General features: G+C 37.0%; 3 protein-coding genes across 3 annotated transcripts; all 3 read right to left on the minus strand.

Annotated features, from left to right (window-relative positions):
* Positions 1-1,851, minus strand: LOC112185439 (40S ribosomal protein S11). Its single transcript, XM_024323692.2, has 6 exons — positions 1,732-1,851; positions 1,601-1,641; positions 1,415-1,515; positions 587-731; positions 380-469; positions 1-292 (listed from the first exon to the last, which is right to left on the minus strand). The coding sequence occupies exons 1-6, from the start codon at positions 1,741-1,743 to the stop codon at positions 202-204; spliced, it is 480 nt and encodes a 159-aa protein (XP_024179460.1). The 5' UTR covers positions 1,744-1,851; the 3' UTR covers positions 1-201.
* A 537-nt stretch (positions 1,852-2,388) lies between these two features.
* LOC112187661 (ubiquitin-like domain-containing protein CIP73) lies at positions 2,389-8,897 on the minus strand. Its single transcript, XM_024326547.2, has 16 exons — positions 8,649-8,897; positions 7,779-7,923; positions 7,553-7,670; positions 7,178-7,258; positions 6,888-6,991; positions 6,731-6,802; positions 6,276-6,437; positions 6,118-6,187; positions 5,854-6,023; positions 5,434-5,598; positions 5,267-5,338; positions 5,048-5,177; positions 4,578-4,958; positions 3,479-3,888; positions 3,205-3,285; positions 2,389-2,811 (listed from the first exon to the last, which is right to left on the minus strand). Exons 2-16 carry the CDS (start codon positions 7,899-7,901, stop codon positions 2,803-2,805), a joined length of 2,148 nt encoding a protein of 715 aa, XP_024182315.1. The 5' UTR covers positions 7,902-7,923; positions 8,649-8,897; the 3' UTR covers positions 2,389-2,802.
* Positions 8,898-13,641: 4,744 nt separating this feature from the next.
* On the minus strand, positions 13,642-14,412 carry LOC112188883 (proline-rich receptor-like protein kinase PERK2). The gene has a single exon (XM_024328115.1). It carries the CDS (start codon positions 14,410-14,412, stop codon positions 13,642-13,644), a length of 771 nt encoding a protein of 256 aa, XP_024183883.1.
* Between the last annotated feature and the right edge of the window lie 635 nt (positions 14,413-15,047).

The raw sequence follows: 15,047 nt of genomic DNA on the forward strand, positions 1-15,047 counted from the left end.
TAGATGAAGCAAATTATAAGATCTTAGATAAATAGATAACATTGCTAGTTTGATACCAGAGGATCTTCAAAACTCCAAAATCTAAAGAATACATCAAAGTTTTAAGAGGAAAAAGCGGGCAGCACAATTAATAGCCTTCTCAAGTCTATAATCAGTTCACCCTAAAACATCTACAACATCACCCTACCATGAGAATCAGACTTAAATTCCAGTGAAAGCCTTTTTGCCACCAGCAGATGATCCAGCAGGAATCACCTTCAGCACATTGAACCTCTTAGTCTTGGACAATGGCCTGAACATAGACAAAGAAACAAAAAATGAGCCATGCACACGTATCAGATTATATTTATCAAGAGAAATAGTGAATTAGAGATTTGACCTGCACTGCCCGATGATAACATGGTCCCCTTCTTTCACACGGAAGCATGGAGACACGTGTGCAGCAATGTTAGAGTGCCTCTTCTCATATCTTAAGCAACATACAAAAGAAAACATTTCAGTATTACATAAAAGAGCATGCTTTTCTTTAACACAAAGAAAACGTAACTGGTAGAAATTAAGAAAGAAATGAACCTCAATACCATACCTTTGGTATTTTTTGATATAATGCAGGTAATTCCGTCGAACAATAATGGTTTTATTCATCTTAGCACTGTGGCAAGTACCAGCTAAGATACGACCCCTGATAGACACATTTCCAGTGAATGGGCATTTCTTATCAATGTAAGTCCCTGTTAGAACCACAAATATTGAATTCATATCAGCAAAAACGACAAAGCAACAGCTAAATGCTCCCAATATTATAGGATAGAACAACAACATTGAATATTGAGGCAAACAAAGATTTCATCATCCAATTACTCAACTCAACAGAAATTATACACCCCACATTTGCCCAAGTTGGCCTAAATTTTCTAACCAAAAGTACTGCTATAACTAACATACATTATCTTCTTCTTTTTTGAGAAAACTAACATATATTATCTGAAAAGATTTACACAAATTCTGAGAAAAAAAGAAGGTAAAAGGTTTTATGCATTTAGTGTAAATTAGAATCTGACTGCATAGAAGTTCAACAAATGCCCTGCGAGGTTGCCTATACATCGCACCACAACATTTTATATAACAAGGGTTCTCTCATCAAGACTAATATCAGAAAGATCGACATGAGAAACAAATACTAAAGACCCTTTCGGCAACTCTATGAGAATTCAATCCATCCAATAACAGAGACCAAAACTTCATGACATCAAACAGAATGTACACATTCAAGAACTGATCTTTCAATCCAAACACTGACGCCAAAATCGAAACAGATTGATCAAACGGCACAAATAAATCAAATAAACCATCATGTTCATAATCACACTACTCCATTTCACAACATATATAAACAAAATTGAGAGTGTAATACCTTCAATGGCATCCCTGGGAGTCTTGAAGCCCAGCCCGACGCTCTTCCAGTATCGGTTGCCTCCCTTTCCAGGTCTCTTACCCTTGCCTGTTTTCTTCGAGCTAAAATTGCCACAAAAATTCCATAAGAACACAAATCACAATCAAATTGAATACAACCAAATCTTGATCACGCTGAGAAATTTACCTCAAGAACACTTTGGGCTGCTTCAGAAAAGCTCTCTCGGTCTGAAACCAAATCACACTGTTAGTGAGAACTAAACCCTAACGGTTGGGATCAAATCGAAACCACGGAGTAGAGAGAGAGAAAGAGCAAACCTGTTCGGCCATGATTGATTTCTCGGGATCGGAGAGATGAAGGTGAGCTTCGGCGGAGGCGCGGCGGCAGAAAAAGCTCTAAACCCTAAAGATGTATCAGCTGCGTTTTTGCGTCTACTATAGGTTTATAAGGGCGCGAATTCGGGTCGGTTTGGGTGGGCTTGGACGGGTTTTCTCTTTTGGGCCAGAATGGATGGTACTTTTGGGCCACTTTTTAGAAACCGAAATGAATGTTGATACATGGATTGGATTTGGAGCACCGACGCACTTAAATCAACATGAATAGAAAGCACGGTAACATCAAATGCATTTTTTGGTTATAAATAAAAGAAAGATTGATTATAAATATCAAGCGTTGAATTCACCTAATAAGTGTTGGATCACTTACACTGTCAGTGCATAGAAGAATTTTCCTTCTAATGGTTTTCACATGCCAGTCCCGAGAATACCTTCGAAGGCCCCTAATTCAGTGTTCTATTTTTGGTGTAACGCATGAAAGATTGAATGTATTTTTTTTTTTTTTTCATGGAGTATATCAGTTATGATATTCGAGATTATTTGGAATGAAGGTAATATACTTTGTTTCATCCTGCACTCATATATAACAAAAGAACTGCAGCATTAATCTTCATGTTTCAAGCAAATTCTGACAATAACAACAACTAAGGGCTCGGGTTATATTAATATACAAAACCATGGAGCCAACTCGGATTTTCTGTAGACTTAATCAGCCAGGTATGGTTCACATTTCAACCTGCTGATCTAGCATAGCAGATATACAAGATACTTCAAAACTGCACATGAATTACCAAAGATGAAATTCAGACTCATAATTTTCAAGTCAAATAACTCTCTCATATTTATATATCTTCAAAATCATGTCCCGAGAGCAAATCCATAACTCAAAATAAGTTTTACAGTCTCGCTTGAGATAATAAAAAAAAGACCGATATTGACACAATGAGTACTGCCACCATTTGCCAGCGGCAGAAGCACAGGATTGATTATAACTCAAGACATTGACAACTGATCACGTTTCACGACCATGGATAGCTGCTTATACCAGGTAACCTACTCCTTCTGCATTTTAAAAGCCATATTGTCAGTTCACAAAACCAAGAGAAACTCTTAAACTTCAAGAATATTATCACTATAAATTCCTAATTCTGCAGCGTAAAAATATTGTTCCCACAAAGGCTGACCTTCACTCTTTAACTGTAGTACTTGAACTCAAGTTCACTAAGTGACACGTTTAAGTTTATGCCAATGACCTTCACTCCGAATTTTAAGAAGCCATGACTTAGTTCTAATCATCAATTGTATGCTGCATGCTTCCACTATCAACTTTAAAATGTGAGAGGCTTTTATTTGAGTTAAGACACAACTATGGCGTATGGCAACCTTAGACAAATCAGTAAAACAGAGAGAGAGAATAAACAACAAAAAAATGGATAAGATTTTCATCAACAGCACCTTTTGACGTTTTGAACTAGGAGGCTCATCACAATCACTCTGACTATGTCGACGCGATGTCCCAACATTGGAGTTTTCCGCCTGCAAAATAAATACATGATGACTTCATGTTCTCCTATTAATTAAATAACATTTCATTTTAGCTTTAAAAACAAGATATACAATGTTATTCTTCCTTTGGCCATGATGGGAAAAATGTTAATTGAATTAGAAACCCAAAGCGATACATGACGCATAGAAGGCCAGGAAATGATAGATGGTGTAACATGCATACCACGGTGGAAGAGTCTTGGGCCATTGTGTGCTCAGAAGAGTTTTCCGCTTCTGCAGGTACAAGACCTGGCTCTCTAGTTGCTGCTTGAGATATCAATGGCATTACTTGATGAAGTAAATTAGACAAAAATATTCCTTCTTCGCTAACCCTTGGTTCAGCTTCTGGAGCAACAGCGACACCATTAGAAGTCCTTGCCTGATCTGATACAGAACTAGAATTCATTCCTTGTACACTGCCATCTTCTACGTGAATTTCACCACCAGGAAAGAGAGCCCTAAGTAAATTTAAAATACCACTTGGGACCTGCCTCTCAGATTCTTGATCGTTTTGGGTCCCACCAGACGATAAAAAGCTGATACTAACACTTCGTCCAGTGGGGGGATCTGGTTGCCTTATATTGGGAGTTGATCCTGCAGGACACAGCCAGTAATAAGTATTCAACTCATATAGCTACTTCACCATCTTGGTTAACTAAAGTAGAAGAGATAAACAAACTAAAATCCAGTTCCTGTATGAGCTAACAACTAATTCAAATCGAGTGAGTAAGACCTTGATCTTACAGGGTTCTAAAACATGATTGTATATTAAATCAACCATTTCTTTTACGTGCCATTTGCAACATTACAGTAACAATTTCAAGACATGGTGATCCTTGAAACTTATGAACAAGATGAAACCTGCTGTTGCTTTTTTGAGCATCTAATAGTACAAAAAATAAGATAAAAGCAATGACGCATGCACATCATAATTTTACTTCTAGATTAATGGGGTTAAATTTGGAAACATGATTGTGCGGCCTATGTGGCAAGTTACCACAGCTCCTCTTCCTTGACTAGTCCAACATATTTTTACTCACTATTCAAATCTCTTTGCCTATTGGTCTCCCTTCACCATTTTCCCATTTTGTTGCAAACAACAAGATTATAAACTAGGTACCCCAACCAAAGAACCCCAGGGCCTGCTCTTCACCGTTATCAATCCCGGGGAAGCAATTTAGCCTACCATATTTGCATTTTATGTACTCATGATATGATTAACTTCAACTAGTATATTGCAGGGTACATTCATTGAGGGAGCCAGAAAAAAATGGATATATTACCGTCTCTTGCAGGATCTGTAATGTTTTCAGAAGACTGCCGATCAGTGTGAAGGCCGGCAGGATGATGATCACCAGATGCTTGAGATCCTCGCTCACCGTTCACATTTCCAGAAGCTACATGTTGAAGCCTTCCGAGAAATGGATAGTATAACCCAATCGAACTACCAGCAGACTCAGATGGTAGGCGACTGGCAACTACGGTCCTGACTGGCACTACCCTCACACCCGAATCTCCAGCCAAAGCTGAACCATCTGAGACACTTGGCGGTGTTTGATTGGCAGGATTTTCACCACCTGAACTTGGTGCTGAGTTTCTTTGTGAAGGTTGCTGAAGATCACGATGCTCCTCTCGATTGACATTGGCAGTGGTCGTTGGTGAACCTAATGGTTAAAGTAAATAATACTTAAACAGTGGCATATATTTTACATCAAACAAGAACTAAACAGAACGTGGAATATATAAAAGGTACCTCTTCGTATCTGTATATCAATACGCCTAGGATGAAAACCAGAACCAAGTCCATTAAGTAGACCAGAACCAGGCTGTAGAGCTCCCATGGGGATGGCACCTAAACTCATTCCTGATTGAAAAGGAAGAGGCTGGCCAAATATCATTCAGTTTCAATCAGTACAGATAGAAGAACTTCAGAAGAGAGATTTGAATCTCTGGTTTAATTGTAGAAAATTACCTGAACCATTATAGGGTTAGGACCAGTCGGGGATATGAAAACTGCAGGTCCAGCATTAACCACAGCATCAGACTGTATGAGAGATGAGCCAAAAAAAGTTACATAGATCAGCTAAAACTCAAAAGGACTTGGATGAATTAGCAAGAAAATTTGGATTCAGAAAATACCGGTGTTTGGCCCATTTGCAATGTCATCATAGTACGGCCAAGTTCAAGTAAACAGGCACCTAAATTATGATACAAAGTTCCAGTTCTCAATGCACTGGCTTGGGTTCTCATCCGTGCTGAGGGATCCGTCACATTCGCTTGATTCTCCAACTGGCTTGCAAGTCGCTGCCAAGATATAAAATGAAAAATCACTATGTCTTTTTGTTTGACATAATAAAATCAAAGAGTTGTAAGCTTGTGACTACTATGGGATGGTGGATGGAGGTGTCCACTTATCTCTTCTACTCTAAAACAATATAATAAATCACTTATGAGGACAACAAATAAAATCAAGCTACCAGCACATTATCGAATTTAAAAGACCAAATAATATACTTGCGACAATATATGGGAAATTTACAATTACACTTGAGAACGCACAAGTAGAGATTCTCCGGCTTGTTCAATGAGTAATAATCGAGCAGTACGAATGACTTCTGCCAATGATGCAGGTGAAGGGATCCCCTCTCGTCTTATTCCGGGACCTGACGAGGAATTGGAACTTTCGTCATTCCTATGAATAGCTTCTTGACTGCGTCCTCCATCTCTGGCTGTTAGTGAATGAGTGAAAGCAATTTTAGAAAACCAGAAGCCTAGTTAAAACAAACATAAATTATCATCAGAACTTGTATGGAGACAACTCACCAATGGCCAGAAAGTCGCGCCTTATATGACTCAGATATCGAGATAAAGTATTCAACGAATCAGGAATCACCTAAAAGGACCGCCAATAAAGCAGAAAAAGTCATTTATTTTCTTTCAAACTGATTCATATACTGAGAAAGTTGAAATTTCAAACTTGCCAGAGGTGGCAGATTCCCCAAAGAAAATGGTGCTGAGTGACCAAAAGTGCCATTTGATCCATCAGATTGAGCCCTTGTGGTAGCTTGCTCCGATAGAAGTTGGGATAAATCAAACAAACCGCTCAAACCTGATGTCCTTTCTGGCCTCTGTGTCCCAGGATCCTGCAGCATATCAACCATCCACATACCAAATTTAATATGCAAGCACAGAGAAGTACATAAAATTTAACAAAAACTGATATATGAATGTTGATCCATGCATATACACAATATTTATCAATTGTCAAAAGGCCATTGGAATTTCTCTTTTTCTTTTAACATCAAACAATGCAAAGAAGTCATGGCTAATACTTTTACTATGGCACCCACCAGACCCAAATAAGTCAAGTGTGCATTTACAGACATGCTTTTAGTCATATAGGGATTAGCTTCTAAATTTTAAATTTAAAGTTTACCGTGACATCAACGCCTTCACTGCCACTCGCAATACTTGGGATTCCTACAGAGCCGAGAACAGCAGAGAGGAACTGCTCACAAGCAGAAATAAGAAAACCATCAAAATAAGACATAATTCGACGTGTGGAAACATGAATCATTCAGTTAAGCACTTACCCGACTAAAATCTGGTGGAACTCCATCCCCCTGAACAGGCACACTGAAACTTTCAATGAAGACACTCGATCGACCACGGCTTGTACTAGAAGCAGGATCAGTTGCTACATACAGTGAAAGCATGCCAATAACAGCTGTGAGATTTAATAATTGAACCAAGAGATCTAAAAGAGAAACAAGCTTTGCTAACATGTCCAAAGCTTATAACACAATATCCATAGAAGATGCGGTCAATAATATTTTGTCTAAAGAAAACATTTAAGGAATATCATTATATGAAGTATATCAACCTGAATGATTCAGTAGTCCCTCGGATGAAGGTGGAATAGGTTGTCTGACAACCAAATGTAAGGTGTGGCCATCCTCAACATCTAAATAATGTTAAGAAAACAATTTCAAATGCTTTACATCAAAATCTGGTGAGTGAAATGTATTTAAAAGTAGAAAGGGGCATATGAGCTTGACTAGATAAAATGATATTAAACCCATCTTATGCAGTAACTTATAGCCACAAATAGTTAACATCCCAAATTAATTGGTGACATATTAGAACAGTTATATATCAGGAAAGACAAACGGAAAGAACATCCTAAGTAACATAGAGAGCCACAAGGTTTCTAAAAACTTCAATTTCTACCAATCAAAACAACAACAGAATAGGATACGATAGGCAGAGAGAAGCTGATCATCCTTAAGAACTTTTCCTCTGCATATTAGCCGCTGTTGCTCTGATAGCACACCAGTAACAGAGGCAATCTGTTCTTTCAAAGCAGGAACTGGCATCTGCAGTTCAGAAAACAGAATGTTTAGAAATCTTTCACAGACCAATTAATACCAGCATCCCCTCATCGGAAATATTTAAGTATTCAGAACTACCAAAAGAGTGTGTACCTCTTTATCCACTTTGAGAGTATAGGTTTGTGAATCCAATGTCTTTATTTTTATCTCAATCGTGGGTTCACACCCATCCATCTGCTCACTCATTGGAATATGTTCAGCACCATTACTTCCCATTTTTCTCAGCTCACACTGATCCCTACAAAGAGGCAAGAGTAGAAATCAAAATTATTGTACTTTTTCTCCTCCTGTACAATTTTCCATAATCAAAACCAATATTGTAAACATAATTTCACTTAAAAACAAACTCTTGCTCATTATTCTGCCCTAACAGAACTAAACTCAATTCCAAGTCTGCAAACATGCAAGACAACACAAAACTGAACACTATGACATTGTGAATGAAATCTAAAGCTAAATTCATGCTCCACGAAATCCCAACCAACCATAAGTTATAATGTATATCAGCACTACATAGGTAGTTCCAATTGACAGCACCCATAACCCATTTCAATCCATTACCACTAAGTCATCATAAACAGCAGACACTTTCTTCATTAAACAAACTTCAAGCCAATAATCAATCAATCAATCAAAAACCAAAAACTCCACCCATAATAACAAAACCCTTTCAACTGAACCAACTCAATTCACAATTCCCACCAAGCAAATCCCTCAAAACCTCACAGAACCAAACCCTGAAACCCTTCACTCACACACCCAAAAATCCTAGGGTTTTCAGACCCAAGCAAACCACCAAAAAGACTCAAACTTTCGCAACCCACAACCGCAAAACTCATATCTGACCAGCACCCACCAATCACCAGACCCGAACCCACCGGAAAACCCGATTGACCCATCAAGCCGGAACCGGAAAACGGAAAACCCAATTCGGAAAAAACCACGATCATGAAAAAAAGTTACCTGCTTGGCCAAGAAAGACCAAAACTTTAAGGTCTCGGCGCAGAGCCCAAGAGGGGAATTGGCCGTTTTAGCCCTGGGAGCTCCGAGACGAGAATGGTCTCGGCGTCTGTGTCGTCGGCGGCTCTGCTGACCCAACTTGGGCGGTGGGTCGTCGTCGGCTCTGTCACTATGTGGCGAATGAAGGACGATGCTGATGATGACTCCAGGGAGGGAAAAATATTGGCATACTAAAAATTGGTGGTCTCACAAACCCTGTAAATTATAAATCTTTTACCTTTAAAAGATTTTATTATTATTATTATTATTATTATTATTATGTTATGGAGGGTAAATATAGGGATGTTATGGATGGGAGTGAGAGTAAGTTTTCTAGGGATGTTTTTGTCTGGTATAGTGAATTGTGAATGTGGAATAGTTTTTGTGTTGTGCACTATTTACTTTCTTCCCAAGCAATGGAAAAACCCTGCTTTAGGGGTTACAATATAGATGGAAGAAAATGTTAATTTTGGGCCAATAGTATAGCAAAAGTTTAGCATATATTCAGATAGAGCTAGCCCGCGGTAATCAAACCAAGAGTTTTGATTGGGTATTATTCTGAAATCTGAAGTGCGGAAAAAGTTTGTGATTTTGGTGCTTTTTTTTTTTTTTTGAGATGAGTGATTTTGGTGCTTATACCGTTAATGTTGATGTATTTATATTAGAGATGCTGTAACTTAAATGATTAATTTCAATTTACCCCTCTAAAGTTTAGAGGTGTCATCATTTCACTCCCTCTACTTTTAATTTTGAATTTTTACCCCCTAAACTTTTCAATTTCAATCAGCCGTGTCCAATTTCTACTATTCCATCCAAATTGAATGTTAAATTTGACTTTTGAGGGCTAAAATGGTCATTTCAACATAAAAGAAAATAAAAAATTAATTTTTTTTTTTTTTTTTTTTGTCTTCAACCTATACACCACAAGTTATAATAGGTTTATAAAAACAAAATAAATACTCTAAGTGGTTGAAAGCAGCTCGCTGGTCTACGATATTTGTGATATATCTCTGATAAAGTGAAGAATTTTAGGATATATCCCCAATAAAGTGAAGAAATATTTGTAAAAAATAATTTTACACTTTATCTGTAAATAAATATCTGTATATCCCCAATAAAGTGAAGAAATATCTATGTAAAATCATTTTTGGTCTACGATATTTGTGATATATCTCCAATAAATTGAAGAATTTTATGATATATCCTCAATAAAGTGAAGAAATATCTGTAAAAAATGATTTTACACTTTATCTGTAAATATCTATATATCCCCAATAAAGTGAAGAAATATTTGTGTAAAATCATTTTTTACAGATATTTATTTACAAATAAAGTGTAAAATTATTTTTTTTACAGATATCTCTTCACTTATTGGGGATATATCCTTAATTCTTCACTTATCGGAGATATGTCACAAATATCGTAGACCAGCGAGAGGCTTTCAACTACCTAAAGTATTTTTTTGTTTTTATAAACCTATTATAACTTGTGGTGCATAGGTTGAAGACAAAATAATATAAAAAAATAATAAATAAATAAATAAAACGAAGAAACAGAAAAAAAAATAAAATAATAATAATAAAAAAAAACTATAAAAAAAAAAAACTAAAAAACAGAAATTTTTTTTTTAATGTTGAAATGACCATTTTAGCCCTCAAAAGTCAAACTTAACGTCCAATTTGGACGGAATAGTAGAAAATGGACACGGCTGATTGAAATTAGAAAGTTTAGGGGGTAAAAATTCAAAATTGAAAGTAGAGGGGGTGAAATGATGACACCCCTAAATCTCAGGGGGGTAAACTGAAATTAATCTTTATATTTGTATTTTGTATTCTCATAAAATGTAGTTGCGTCTAGCGAATCATAGTGTTTGTTATAAGACATGCATCGCGCACTACATGTGTATCAAGTTCATATTGTAGATAGAACACAAAATCATAGTGTTTTTTGTATGACATACATGCCGCACTACGTACATATCAAGTTTCTATTCTAGATAGATGCAAAATCATGGTCTTTTTTTATGAGACATACATGCCGCACTACGTGTATGTCAAGTTTATATTCTACATAGACGCGAAATGATAGTTTTTGTTATAAGACATACATGACGCACTGTGTGTATATCAAATTTCTATTATAGATTATGTAAGTAATGAGAGGTTGATATTAATGCACAACACATATGTATGTGTATGTATAGTTTTCATGCATATAGCTAGAGAGTTCTTCATTCCAACCGAAAAAGCAAGCGAACTTCCATATTGTGTGTCTAAGACGATTGTAAGCCATTTCAAATACTTGGTACCTTAACTCCTCTTTGTGGAACTTACAACTCATCTTGTGTTTGTGTTAGGCATTGCATCACTAAACTGTCATAACAAAATATTGGTACTTATACAAACTACGCAACCAAAGATACTTGAGTTCATTGTATACGTAAGATACCTGAGTGCAATCCCCTAGTGGTAACATTAAGTAATCAGTCAGCTACAAACTTAGTTTCTACAGAGTTTCCTCAAACTATAAATTGAAGTCTTTAGGGAATTAATTTTAAGTCCTTATAAATAATAAATTTAAGTTTACAAATTCACAGGTCTAAATTTCCTCAACCGATTCTACACATTAGGTAGTGAATTGCAAAAAAGTACCAAATTGACTACCACCAAATTAACCCATAAACAAAACTCAATAAGGAAATCTATCGTTCAAGGGGGAAATCCCGCTAAGGAGCAAGTATCTCATCGAGGAGCGGAAATCTCGCTAAGGAGTAAATTTCTCTTCGAGGAGGAGAAATCTTGCTAAGGAGAAAATTTCTCTTTGAGGAGGAGAAATCTTGTCAAGGAGGAGGTATCTAGTTAAGGAAGAATCAAGCAAGGAAGATCTCAATAAAGCAAAACCCTTCAAAGAGGATCTCAATAAAGCAAAACCCTTCAAAGAAGATCTCAATGAGGCAAATCCCTTCAAAGAAGATCTCAATGAGGCAAATCCATTCGAGGAAGAATCCAAGTGACGCCCAATCTCTTTAAGGTCGACTTGAATAAGATTGATGATGTCGAGTTTTAATCAAGAGAAAGCCCACCAATTTGGAGTAGTGAAAGGTTCAGAGTTCAGACCATCTCGAGGAGAGATCTTTATGTCATTTTAGATCCCAGCTACCCTACTATGTCATAATCTTAATTGTATAAGCTCAAAAGAATAACGTGAGACTCTCACACGACAAGAAAATGATCCAGTTATACCGTTTCATTCATAATGAAAATAATCAATACAAACTCTGGTGTTGGAAGAAAAGATTAAGATTGCAACATATACTACGTACTCATAACAGTTGTCAAGAAGATGACTAAATACATGTTTATCCAACTGCCAATCTCACTAAATCGTCAAACCTTTGGTTTCTTTTTGGGAGGCTGCTGTACATTGTCTGAATTGAAATTCTTATCACGGTTTACATGACTGATTCTGCCACGTACCCTATTTTTCTTTTGGCATCTAGGTTTTGTATGTCCGTAGTTCTTGCACAAACTACATTTTCAGTTGTTCTTAGGTCGTTTGCTGCTTTCAATACCCTGCATACCTTTGCTTCTGACCTTGATTGGATCTTTCAGGATGTTATCACAACCGCTTGAACTAACAATGATTTTACTTTTTGTTGATTCAAAATCTCTTCCAATACCGGCTCTAGTTTAACGAGTTCATTTTTCAAAATGTCAATGCCCTCCTTTGTCTTTGATACTAGGTAAGATACCTTACTACCCAAATAACTTAAATCGTCGTGCCTGCATGTAACAGATCAAAACTCAAGTAACAGATCAAGATAGATTCTCCACTTCAAAAGAAAATAACTCTAGCTGTCTCTCAAATCTAAACTGTAAACAAACAAAAATTTCCATTGCAAAGAAATAAATAATAATTTACAATGTTCTCCAAAAGCAAAAATGGAGTTCTATTTCAAATCAGAAAGTATGAAGACTAAAGAAAAGTAACAACTGAGATCAACTTTGCGGTATAAGCATTTGCGTACCTAGTCAATTGTAGAGCTTCACCAGGTATGCTGCTAAGAGTGAATGAAAGCTTCAACCTTTGGAAATTTGACAAACCAAGCTTTCTCAAAATCAAAACAAGCTTTCTCAAAATCAGCTCATGCATCTTTCTCTTATCTTCTTCTTTCTATTGATATTTTTGAAATTTGATATGTGGCTGCCTTTCTCAAAATCAGCTCCTCTTTCTCTTATCTTCTTCTTCCCATTGATTCTTTTGAAATTTGATATGCGGCTGCGTGCAATATTGCTGGAGATAAAAAAACAATTTGCTTCTTCCTGTTCCAACTTAACCCTAATGGAAAAAAAAGGCAAAAAAAAATAAATAGAAAGGCTAAGGGCTAAACAAGTTACAAATTTGTTAAATATTTTGAACCATTGGATATATTACTAATCCAATGGTCCAAAATATTTAACAAAATGAGGGTATGACAAACACCAAGGTACCCAAGAATTCTCTTGTCCAGGTGCTCAATTAAATATTTAAATTCGAAATTAATAATATTTCACCAGTTGAAATTTAAATTCGAAATTAATCATATTTCACAGTTGAGATACGTACTTTTGCTACTTTTTAAACTCCAACTTTAGTACTAACGAGACAATAAGAATCATTTATTCATGATGCAATCAAGCCGATTACATGCTTACAATATTGTTTGCCAGCTAACAGACTATAAGAAACTAATTTTAAATGTGACAGATAGTTAATTAGAATATCGAAATCCAATTCCATCATCAGTAGCAGTACTGTTGAAGTCGAACACTGATGATTTCTGGTCCGCATCATTGTTCTGGTCTGCAACATATTTTAACAAATCATTCACTGAAATTGCATATATATGGTCAACAGTATACTCGCAGAGCGCCATAACTTGTGCAGAGTATGTCTTACTAAATTATAGCATACCTGACTAGAACATGCGTGGGGGTGTGGGGCTTATATTCATGCATATTCCAATACACACAGGTATACAAGCCGCCTTAGGAATATCTCTTGGTATTTCGAATCGTTTCCAACCGGGAGGACTGGGAATGTTTGGAGTGCCCGGAGTTGCAGGCGTGCTAGGAGCTGTGGGAGTAACAGGAGTGTTTGGAGTGCCCGGAGCTGCGGGAGTACCAGGAGTTGTAGGAATGCCCGGAGTTGCGGGAGTGCCTGGAGCTGCGGGAGTACTGGGAGTTGTGGGAGTGCCAGGAGTTGTGGGATTGCTGGGGGGAGTTCTGGGGGTGCGCCGAAACTTATTGGGTTGTATCGATGGACCAAAGATCGAGGCACAATCAGCACTACATTGCACAGTACAAAGAGCTCTATCAGCCGGATTAGGACCTGATGGTGGCGGTTGTGGCGCTGGGGGAAGAACAACGGGAGGTGGTGGGGGTGGGGGAAGAACAACGGGAGGAGGAGGTGGGATATAGCTATAATAATAAGGAACACCTGGTGGTACTAACCCCTGGGAAGGATCAGGGCTGGGAATGGGAGGTGGTCCTGATGGTGGCGGTTGTGGCTGTGATGGAAGAACAACGGGAGGAGGAGGTGGGATATAACTATAATAATAAGGAACACCTAGTGGTACTAACCCCAGGGAAGGATCAGGGCTAGGAATGGGAGGTGGTGGTAAGCTCACCTGGGCTTGCAACAAAAAGGACTGAAATAGCAAAGCCATAAGCATAGTGAAAAACTTCATCTTGCTAGGTAATTCTGCTACTGCTTCTAACTTCTGTTGGTGTCAAAAATGTACAGAATCTGGCCTCTATATATAGTCCTACAACCCTTAACTTCTTCATTCTCTGGTAACGTATATTGCATTATTAGTGGAGTATATTAACAATCATATATGCAACAATCACAAGTTCACGACCAAGTAAGAAAGCAAGAGGTCAATTAGGAAATTAGTTCCATGCGTACCGAACAAATTATCAATCATGATCTCATGATCCTATCATCCATCAAATTACAATTTGATTATAAATTATCCTAAATATATACACAGATTCTGTCTCTCAATCATATCTTATCTGGCCGTCATATTAATTAACAGAGATAAATTTTTTGATTGACATTGTAAAAGAACTTGCTTGATCATCATCTTTAGGTAGCAGCTAATTGATCCTGAATGAATTAAATCTATGATAATCATTAATAGACAATCTATTTAAATCATAACTCTAAAAATATTTGATTAGCACACCACTCAGATTTATCATGGATATGAGCTCATGATCATAAGTTAGATTTTCCCATTTAATGGAATTATTTTGTAGCTAACTAATATTTATCTAATAAATTTTCATTAATTATTCAAGAATCCAACCATGCCAG

Source organism: Rosa chinensis, chromosome 2, assembly GCF_002994745.2.
Source record: "Rosa chinensis cultivar Old Blush chromosome 2, RchiOBHm-V2, whole genome shotgun sequence".
Taxonomy (NCBI): domain Eukaryota; kingdom Viridiplantae; phylum Streptophyta; class Magnoliopsida; order Rosales; family Rosaceae; genus Rosa; species Rosa chinensis.

Coding starts and splice junctions, on each gene's coding strand:
- LOC112185439 (XM_024323692.2), bottom strand. Junction 1,516..1,600: donor CAGCCCAAAGTGTTCTTGAG/GTAAATTTCTCA, acceptor TGGCAATTTTAG/CTCGAAGAAAACAGGCAAGG. Junction 293..379: donor GTTATCATCGGGCAGTGCAG/GTCAAATCTCTA, acceptor GTCTATGTTCAG/GCCATTGTCCAAGACTAAGA.
- LOC112187661 (XM_024326547.2), bottom strand. CDS start 7,901: ATGGGAAGTAATGGTGCTGAACATATTCCAATGAGTGAGCAGATGGAT. Junction 6,188..6,275: donor TGGGGAATCTGCCACCTCTG/GCAAGTTTGAAA, acceptor CGGTCCTTTTAG/GTGATTCCTGATTCGTTGAA. Junction 4,959..5,047: donor TGATATACAGATACGAAGAG/GTACCTTTTATA, acceptor TTTAACCATTAG/GTTCACCAACGACCACTGCC.
- LOC112188883 (XM_024328115.1), bottom strand. CDS start 14,412: ATGAAGTTTTTCACTATGCTTATGGCTTTGCTATTTCAGTCCTTTTTG.